At 45.4% G+C, this 10,886-nt stretch overlaps 1 protein-coding gene across 6 annotated transcripts in view; it reads right to left on the minus strand.

Annotated features, from left to right (window-relative positions):
* The window catches only part of D2HGDH (D-2-hydroxyglutarate dehydrogenase), a 68,941-nt gene extending 58,867 nt beyond the window's left edge, over positions 1–10,074 (minus strand). For 3 of the 6 annotated variants that reach the window (XM_030197141.1, XM_030197131.1, XM_030197171.1), the window contains exons 1-2: positions 10,019–10,074; positions 9,698–9,811 (exon numbers count right to left, since the gene is read on the minus strand). In XM_030197141.1, coding sequence (XP_030053001.1) covers positions 9,698–9,811; positions 10,019–10,050 — 146 coding nt within the window. In that variant the 5' untranslated portion in view covers positions 10,051–10,074. The other 3 variants (XM_030197156.1, XM_030197149.1, XM_030197163.1) reach the window with 3 other exon arrangements.
* Between the last annotated feature and the right edge of the window lie 812 nt (positions 10,075–10,886).

The raw sequence follows: 10,886 nt of genomic DNA on the forward strand, positions 1-10,886 counted from the left end.
AAGATTAGATGGGAAAAGTATATGTTTTTGCGAATGGCATGAAAATTAGCAACAGAGCTGACGCCCCGGAGGGAGTGGAAAGAATATTAGAAGCTTAGGCTAATGCTTGGCAATTAAGCTTTAATGTGAAAAAATATATAGTGATTTGGATACAGAAATCAAAAGATACATGGTTATAACCCAGACTCCATCATGTTTGGCTGCCTGTATGGTTGGCGTGGTGCAGACTTGACAACCAGTGTTTAAGCACGGGGGCTGGGGCCTGCACCGAGTGGCATGCACAGCTCTGGTCACCTTATTGGGCAGACTAGATAGACCATGATGGGGTCATTTACTGTGTTACTGGTAGGTGAGGGTATCCCCACCATAACACACAACAGTGACATACTGGCCAGATTGTAAGCTCTGTCGAGCAGGGACCATCTCTTACATGTTCAGTGTACAGCACTGAGTACGTCTAGTAGCACTATAAAACGATAAGCAATAGTAGTAGTAGTAGTACACCTTGCTGTACACTGCCTTGATTGAATTCCTTCAAAAAGGTGGTAAATACATCCTATTGAATAAATAAAAGGAACTGTATGCCATATGAGGCAAGAGGCTCATGTGCAGAGACCAGGAGACAACCAGGGTGTGACAGTGGCTGAGGATCTCAAAGTAGCAAAACAAATGTGACAAAGCAGTGGTCCAGGTCAGAAGGATGTTCGGTTGCACAGAGAGGAGCATAACCAGCATAGAGAAAGTGATAATGTCCCTGTGCAAGTACTGGTGAGACCTCACTTCAAGTAGTGTGTTCAGGTTTGGAGGCTGCAGAAGAAATTAACCAGAACTGAATGAGGTCAGCACCAGAAGATGTATGAGAAGAGATGTGAAGACACAAATACGTATAACCCTAGAGGAGGGACTGAAGAGATATGATGCCGACATTTAAATACTTGAAAACTATTAATGGACAAACAAACCTTTTCCAAACATGGAAACTACAGAACTAGAGGACATGAAATCAAGCAGCAAGGAGGAAAACTTAAAAGCAGTATTTTTTCACAAGAGAGGGTGGTCGATGTCTGGAATACTCTTCCGCAAGAAGTGATGAATATACAAATAATGACAGAATTTTAAAAGGAGTGAATTAAAAACAGAGGATCCCAGGGGTCATGTGATGCTTCCTGCCTGAGAGAACGTGAAAGAGTGGAGCACCCGCACCAACCCCCCAAAATCAGCTAATATCCCACTTCGCAGACTGGAAAAGGAGTAGATTTGAGGATATAGTTCTTGATAAACCTCTCCTCCATGTACAGTGGTAATTCTTGCTGCCCATCCGCCACGTTATTCCAGTAAAAACAGTGAGAGCGCAGTGTGAAAAGATGGTGGATTCCTAGCAGGTGTTCACAATTCCGGTGGGCGACTGGGTGCAAGAGGTATCTTGTTCAGTGGCAGCGGCTCTTGAGGACTAACTCAACAAATTACAGTCCACAGTGGAAGAGCTTCGGGAGCGATATGACTCTTACGGAAAGAGACTTACCGATGCTGAAGATGGGATATCCGACTGGGAGACCCAGATGGAACAGCAATTAGCCACCCTGCGGACGGCCACTGCTGCCCTTGAGACACAAGTTGAGGAGCACGAAAATCAAAGCAGACGCAATAATTTGCATATGGTAGGGCTCCCAGAAACCGTTTCGGATACAGAATTACACAAGGTTTTCAGCACATAGCTCTCGGAAAAACTTGGTCTGACACTTGGAGAAAGCCAATACGGCTGCGAACAAGCCTGCCGAATTGGAAGCAAAATGCAAGGAGAACAAAAACGTGGGAGGCGATAGCGAGATACAACACTTGGAGGGAAAATGAGCAGATCCTGAGAGCTTACAGGTGAGAGGGACTGCTGGAGTATGAGGGGAGCCGTATCGTCATCTTTAATGACTTTTCCATAAAAGTGGCAGCTCAGAGAAAACAGATGTCCCCATTCTGTACCACACTCCGCCAAAAGAGGATCGAGTTTGCGCTGGTGTACCTAGTGAAATTGAGAGTGTGGCATGAGGGCAAGACACTGCTGTTGAAGTTGGCGGATGAGGTAAAGGCCTTTATAGAGGGCCTCTACAAACATGGTTGACACTTGGCGCCATTGCACATCAGGCTCGCTATGTTCTGTTCACTGTTTGACTATCACGAACTCCAGTTTGTTGTTACCCATTTTGGTAACATTTATTTAAGCTGTTTCCTGACTACAACTGCATAATGCAGGTGGCACAAGTTTAGTACTAGAGAGTGCTTTTGGAGCTGGCGGGCAGGTCACCCTGCCAGTATAGCCCCTTTTGGTGCCACACTGCTATCACCCAGGAAGAGCTCAACGCAGAAGGTCTGGGAGCCGCGGCATTGTTCACAGGAGAAAAGGAAGAGATTTTATATTTGATGTTCTCTTCTATGATCACTCTATACAGTCTAGTTTTACTATTTAAATATTAGCTGTAAAGGGGATGCTTATGCTTTAATAACAATCTGTGGCTGGGTGGGGAGGGAGGGATGGGGTTAAGCTCTATGAGGTGGGAAGGAATGTGAACTGGGAAAGGAGAGCATTCCATTAGAGGGAAGGACTGCATTCATTATTTGGGGAGGAAAGAATAAGGAAGATGGGGAGGGGCAGGGAGGGAGGGGGTTTTGGGGGTGGGGGGGAGGTTGAGTAGTTGAGTGAATCAGGATGCTTGTTGTATATGATGCTGGTAAGGGCGTTCATGAAGATACACTGGTCCTTGAGAAACCGGGAGGGGCAAGGGTATGGGGAAGGATTGTCGGCTTAGCGAGTATCATTAGATTCAGAATGGGAACTACCTTCATGACAGAGGGAGGGGACCAAATACCACCACAGGTGGGGTTGAGCTGGGAGACTCCTCTCCAGTTCTGATTCATATGCTCTTGTGGATGGCCTATTGGAGTATGTTGGAGACTGGCTGATATACAAGTTGTCAGTTTGAATGTGGATGGGCTGCATTCCCCCATTAAACATACCAAAGTCTTCAACTACTTGAAAAAAGTGGCAACTGATGTGTCATTTTTACAAGAGACCCACCTTAGTAGTCTAGAGAATGAGAAACTCCACCAGTGGTAGGTGGGTGAGGCCTATTACTCTGCCTTTAATGGTCATCAAAGAGGGGTGCCTGTGAGTTGTGGGGAATCAAACTGATATTATGCAATATCTATGCCCCCAATATATATGACCATAAATTTTTCTCAAAGTTGCTGGGCTTGCTGAGTGGCTACCTGGATTATCAATTTATTGTAGGAGTGGATTTTAATATTACAGCAGATCTGTCAGTTGATTGCAAACCCTCTAAACTTCCAGGGAGAGACCAGGTTGACAAGGGTATAAACTTTCTGACTCAGCACAGCCTTTAAATCTCCAAGACATATGGCTATTAAAACATCCTTTCTATTTTTATTATATCTTTTATTCCCATGTCCATGTCTATGCTCGGCTGGATTATATCCTGATAGCATCGTCCTTATTACCTACTGTACAAGATATAAAGATCCATGCCCCTTTGGTATCTGATCATGTAGCAGTGATACTCCATTTGGCGTTCTTGTCCCTCATAAGGAACGCACTTGGAGGTTCTCACCCCATCTATTTCATGACCAAGAGTTTCAGCTGTTTCTGAGGGCTCAATGGAAAGAATATCAGAATCTTAATGCCACACCGGACATCCTTTCTTCAACATCGGTAAGTCTCTGGGGCAGAGGTTTCTTGGGAGGCTTCAAAGGTGGTGATGCAGGGTCCACATCATCTCCTACACTGCACACAAAAGGAAGGAGAGGGAGAAGGAATTGCTTGCTCTCACTAGCGAGTTTCAAACACTCCACAGGTGATATTATACAACATTTGAACTCAACTGCATGGGTGAGGTTGGGGGAAATTAGGAAAAGGATTGATGCCATCTTTCAACAAAAGGCTGAACAAACACTGTACTATCAAGATATCGACTTTATCATTGGGGGGGGGGGGGGGGTAAGGCAGGGAAATTATCAACTTTGGTGGGGATGCCTAGGAAGAGACAAGTTATTCGGTCTATCCGGGACACGAGAGGGACCCTATATAAACAGGAAAACCAAATAATTGACCAGTTTGTTTTACTTTACACAACCCTTTATGGGAAGAGGGATTTAGACATGGAGTCCCTGGACCAGTTTATGAGTTCCCACTCCCAAAATTTACAGGGGAACAGCTAAAAGTACTAGACCAAAGAAGAGATGACCAGCATTAAATCCCTCAAACTGACAAAGGCACCGGGTCCAGATGGGATAGGTCCAGAGTATTATCGCATCTTACAGGATCTAGTAGCGGACCCTGTAACTGCCATCTGTAATATGATAACAGAGGACAACAACAAGGTTCACAGCAAGATGGCCATGTAGTTTTACTTCTTAAGCTTGGCAAGGACTGGACACAAGTAGGTTCATATCGAACTATCTTGCTTCTTAATCAGGACATTAAATTGTTAGCAGTCACACTGGCGCGGTGCCTGATACGTGCCTACCAGACATTATACATCCAGATCAAGTGGGGTCTGTACTGGGTAAGATATGCCTCTATGAGTCTCATGAAGGTTTTGTCAGTTATTCATGAACATAAGGGGAAGGACGGTATGGAAGCCATAGTAGGCCTACATATGGAAAAAGCTTCATGGGAATATCTATTCTGGGTTCTAGAAAGATATGGATTACAGGGTTTGTTTTTGGGATGGGCACATGCCTTATACACTCAGCCTAGGGCGCAACTGTCGATAAATAGCAGGCTCTTGGATCTGTTTGCCCTGCAGAGAGATACCAGGCAAGGGTGCCCTCTTTCCCCACTTATCTTTTTACTGGCTATTGAACCCTTAGCTATAAAACTTAGGAACACCCCCTAATTCGTGGTATAAGAGTGTGGGGGGGGGGGGGGGATGCTGAGTTAGTTTATTTGCGGATGATATTCTATTATTTCTGGAGCAAGCTCCATGACATTTAGATCCGGCCATAGATATTGTCCGAGCTTTTGGGAAATTATCTGGGCTGCAAGTAAATTGTTTGAAATCAGAGCTATTAGTACTTGCAGGGGAACCTGAAGCTCCATGGCACTGGGACTATTCCCCCCTCCTGACAACCTATGTGTTACCTGAAAATTTTCTTGAGTACTAACCCCGTGACATTGTATCAGGCCAATGTATGGAGGCACTTAGAGGTTATTTGTGCTCTCTGCTCAAAGTGGAGAGGTCTTCCCTTATCATTGATAGGTAGAGTAGCCTTAGTAAAGATGATAATAGTGCCAAAGCTATTATACCCATTACAAACCATGCCGCTATGGCTGAAACGTCGAGATGAGCATCTATATAGATATTCCATTACCAAGTTCATTTGGAAGACAAAAAAACACCTCGTGTATTAGTATGACAAAGCTTAAACTACACAAATCTCAGGGGGGAACTAAATGTGCCAGATATTAGGTTATATAGAGGGGAATAATCGAACGGGGCACCCAAGTTTTCCTGAGGGCATCTTCGCAGGACATCCCCGCGAAGGGGTGGGGAAACCCATATTACCAAAACAAGATGGGCGTCCATCTTTCATTTCGATAATATGGTCAAGGACGCCCAAATCTCAACATTTAGGTCGACCTTACAGATGGTCGAGAATAAATGTTGAGATGGTCGACCTTAGAGATGATCGCCCCCAGTTTTCGGTGATAATGGAAACCGAGGACGCCCATCTCAAAAACGACCAAATCCAACTCATTTGGTCGTGGGAGGAGCCAGCATTCGTAGTGCACTGGTCCCCCTGACATGCCAGGACACCAACCGGGCACCCTAGGGGGAGCTGCAGTGGACTAACTGATGCACTAACTGAACGGAAAAAGTCCTTCCCTTACCGATTCCTTAGCGATTCGGAAAGGAACGGGCATGTATGAAGGAAATCACATGCAAATGAGCTGCTCGCTGTTGGCTCATTTGCACACAATTTCCTTCCTAATGAGGGGAAGCCAGTGCAGAGCAGCCAGGCATTATGCGTGGCTGCTCTGCGCATGCCAAAGACGGCTTCATACACGCAGACAAGCTGCGTGTATAATAGCCATCTACAATCTCAAACAAATTGCTGTCTACAACCTTAAAAAAAAACACAAGTCCAGGTGAAAACATCCAAGTGCTCGTCAGGGACGTTTTTTTTTTTTTTTTTGAGTGTGGGTGAAGGACGTCCAAGTGTTAGGTGCCTTCGCTATGCCTCCGTCCCTGCGACGGGCAGTTGAGGATGTTCAAAATGTGGATGTTTCTGTGAGAAGGACGTCCATGCCTTTGCTATGATTCTGACACCCCCCTTTATTTATTTATTTATTTTGATTTTGGATCACAAGTAGCAGCAGTGGGATTTGAAATGGCCACCTCTGGATTGCAAAACCAGTGCTCTAACCACTAGGCCACTCCTCCACTCCACTCACTTGAAATTTGGCCGTCCCTGTGTGTGTGTGTGTGTGGGAGGGGCAGTTCAGGACGTCCAAAATGTTTGAAAGAAGGACATCCACGCCTTCACCAACACACACACACCTCCTCCCCCCCCCCCCCCCCCCCCAGGGACCTGCATACTGCTGCGATGGACCCGAGTATGATATTTGAGGCTGGCAAAAAAAGTTTTTAAGTTGTTTTTTTCAGGGTGGGAGGGGTTAGTCACCACTGTGGGAGTCAGGGGAGGTCATCCCTGATTCCCTCCGGTGGTCATCTGGTCAGTTCGAGCACCTTTTTGAGGCTTGGTCATAAGAAAAAATGGACCAAGTAAAGTCAGCCAAGTGCTCGTCAGGGACGCCCTTCTTTTTTCCATTATCGCTCGAGGACGCCCATCTGTTAGGCACGCCCCAGTACCGCCTTTGCTACGCCTCTGACACGCCCCCAGGAACTTTGGTCGTCCCCGCGATGGGAAGCAGTTGGGGACGCCCAAAATTGACTTTCGATTATGCCGATTTGGGCGACCCTGAAAGAAGGACGCCCATCTCCCGATTTGTGTCGAAAGATGGACGTCTTTCTCTTTCGAAAATAAGCCTGCTAATGTAGCTGCCATCATTTGTTGGGTCTGAGGCTTACACAGGCCAGGATAAATATTTTCCTAAGGGGTGGGTGTTCGGGTGGAGCTCCTCTTTAACACTTATTAACCTCATTCATGGACAGGGAGACTCTACACCCATTTCCAGGCACAGATCACACTTTTTGGCACCTTTCCATCAAGCATGGAGGAGGTGATGGCAGCGTTGGCAGAGCCAAAGCCCGGAGGCATCTCCCCTATTGTTTATAGAAGGAAACTTGCACTTCCCAGCAAGCAGAGGATACTCCATCTTTAAACTGTGGACAGAAGGGGGTTGCAATACACTGGTGGATCTCCTCACAGCTTGGGGGGGGGGGGGATTTTTCCACCTTTTGATCAAGTCCAGGCGGCCTGGCATTTGCCCTGTAAATGCTTCTTTTCATATCTTCAAGTAAAGCACTATTGGGGTGCGTTGCAAAAAGCTTATAGGAGACACTCTAGAATTTGGGAAGCTGGATACTTTATTTTACCAAACACCTGCTACACTGAACACTTTATCTTTTTGGTACAAGGCACTCAAGTCCTCTGCCAACATGGGTGGGGGGGGGGGGGGGGGGGGGGGAGGGAATCACCCAGTTGCAAGACACATGGAATAAAGACTTGGGGTTACAATATACTGAGCAACAATTTATGGGCCTTTTTGTCATGCTGTTTGAATTCACCAAATATGTGGCATTACAGGAGAAGCAGTTTACAATCTTGCATAGGGCATCTATCTCAAGAGCCAGAGGGGCTCAGTGTGGCCTATGGGAGGATGCGACCTGCATCAAATGCAAACACTGCCCGGGATCCCTGGTTCACATATTTTTAGAATGCGATGCTCTTGGTGTATGGTGGGAGGTATTGCCTATGCTGGAACAGACCGTACAAGGTACCCCAGACTGGGACTATGGCACTTTGCTCCTGGGCTCCCAGGATATGCTGCAGGAATAGGTCTTCTCCAATCCACAAAGATGATTCATATACAATGCTTTGTTACTGTTAAAAAGGTGATTCTGTCTCACTGGACATCAGAAGATCCACCCCCTATGCAACTGTGGCTAGCAAATATGAGGGAGTGGGCTTAGTTTGAGATCCATACTTATAAGCACTTATTTCATGTTGACAGGAGATGTTACATAGCATTGTAACAGTCCTTTTTAGATTCTTGCCCCACATATGACTGACTGACTGACTGACCGACTGCCTGCTTTCTATTAGGACCCATGATAGTAGAGGGGGATTGGGGAGGTTGGGAAGGGAGGTTAAGGTTTTGTGGACAGGTGATTATAAGAGGTTGAAGTGTGTGGTGTGTATGAATGGTGTGAGCATAGAAAACTGGTTTTCAATGGTTGGTGTAACAGATTACTAGTCCCACATCCTGTGAATCTCTCTCGGCTCTTTGCTGAAAGAAACAGCGTGCATATTCAATTTTTCTTTTTTTTCCCCTTTGGATAATCTGTTCTAGTTGGGATGTTTTGTATTATGCGACTTGTCCTGAAAGTTATGATTTGTTCTAACCAGTGAACATAAATAAAGTGTAAACAAAAAACAAACAAAAAACCCTACAGAGGATCCCTATATGGCAAAGAAATGGAAAGGTATAGAGTGTTTCCACTCAAAGCAAAACTAATAATTTTAACATTAAAAAAAAAAAGCATAGAGGGTAAACTGCACAGAGCAGCATGTACAACCCCTGCCACTTTTCTGGGCAAACTGGATGGGCCATACTGATCCTGCCATCATTTTCTATGCTATGCTATGTACCAGTGGACAAACGTGGCTTTTAAGCAACTGCAATCAATACCACTTGCCTGAAAGCAACATCAATTACACTCCGACCAGGAGAGGAGGGAATGATAGCATTAGACACCTGGTAGCCTGCTGTTGCTTTGCTGCTCTGCATGAGACAAATGTTCAAAAAGGACAGAAAAACTCCCAAGAGATGGTAAGGTAGTATCTACTCTGATGTGGCCACAAACAGCTCTACTCCTTTAATGGTGATTGCAGGCTGTCCATGTGTGTTAGAACTGGGAAGGTGCTAGCTGGAGCACTCCTTACAGTGCAGTCTTGCGTTATGGCTCAAAACACATTTTTCCACATCCATACTAAAAAAAACCTCTTCCAGATCCCCACATCAGCCTGTACCCAGAGCTGTAGCAACCTATATGGAGCACAAAGAGAGCAAGGGAGGCAGGGGCACCAAAACTGCATCCCATTCATTGGCTTCCCGTGTTTGACTGCAATACACAGTGACACAGTACAGAGGGCATAAGTGTTTGGTATACCCTGCACAGCCCCAGGGCATGTTTCTGGCTTGGGATACTTCTGCCTGCCTGTACTGGCATCCTCACACTCCAGAAGGGGCTTGTGAGATGCTCTGTGCTGTCCAGCCACAGGAAATTTGCTACTTCTCTACTATTTCAGGCAACCCAAAGAGCCAGCCTTGACTGGACAAGCTACCTGTGCATCAACATACACAGAACAGACTGCCTGCATGACACTGAGACACTGTGTACAAGGGAGGAGTTGAGAATGTAAAAAAGTCCAGGTGGTGAATTATTAGCTCACGTACATGGTGTTAAGAGGCTCTGTGTCACGCAGAAATAATTTCCCTTACCTTGAGGCACTGGCAGACAGGGGAAAGAATTCCTTGCCCTGACGGATACCCCAGGCTGTAGCTCGTGGACAAGCCAGTCCTATAGCCAGGAAGAACCATAGAGTTGCTGTAGTCCTATAGCAGAAACCATAGAGTTGCTGAAAACATGGTGTGTATCTATGATTTTAAGTATCTCTGTAAGAAAACTGAATCTACCATTCAATGTACAATCAATAAATCCAGAAAATAAACAGGTTCAATATACTCGTTTTTTGACTGATTCACATTGGTAATGTGGAAACAGCGAACAGGGCAGAAAAGATTAGTTTATTGCAAACTAACTTGCTGTGTTTGGCTGCCCTGCTGCTACCCATCCAGTTCTACTTCCTTATTCCCTGCAGCCAATCAGCAGAGCCTGAGTGAATGGTCCAACCTACCTCCTTATGTAGCTTCTGTTCCTTCCTGCAACCAATCAGCTGAGCAGCCTGCAGTATCCTATCTGTTGCATTCCTTCCAGGGAAGCTGAGTGAGGTCCTCTCTGTTCAGTCCTCTTATGAGAGGGGTGGGGGGTCAAGGAATGGTGTGGGGATTGGCTTTATAATTGTGCTTACTGTGCTCTATAAAGTGATCTTGTTATTTTTACAGTTATATTGTTTTCTCCCTCTAATTTTAACCACCTTATGTTTGGCAGCACATGTACAAATTGTCATGTCAATAAAGTTTCCTGAATCTGACACCACCAGCAGTTATCAGATGGACATTCCTCTGACAGTACCAGCCTAGATCACAAAAGCCAGTCTTCTGACTGTCCAAGCTGTGTTAAGAGAGTCAGATAGATAGCTTATTGGCATGACAATAGTGATCACACTTGTCTTTTTATCCCACCCCTCCCCCAGGCTGTACCATCACATAGAGCCAGATCTCTTACTGTCCCAACAGCAAGCAGCAGCAGCAGCAAAGATACCAAGGATGAATGATCCTGAAGATTGAGATTTACTGCCCCAAACAGTAAAACTGAAAATCAAACAGTCAGATTTTTCACAGTGAATCTGATCTACAAATATTGAAAGACTGGAGTATTCTATTGCTTTATGAAGCAAACCTCGTAAAATATTTGCCTTTTGTTGCCTATGAAAGGATATAGACAAAGTGGACCCATGAGGCTAATTTTCAAATGAATTTGCCCAAGTAGCTAAGCAGTTACCCAGAT

This window comes from Microcaecilia unicolor, chromosome 1 (genome assembly GCF_901765095.1).
Source record: "Microcaecilia unicolor chromosome 1, aMicUni1.1, whole genome shotgun sequence".
In the NCBI taxonomy this organism is placed as follows: Eukaryota; Metazoa; Chordata; class Amphibia; order Gymnophiona; family Siphonopidae; genus Microcaecilia; species Microcaecilia unicolor.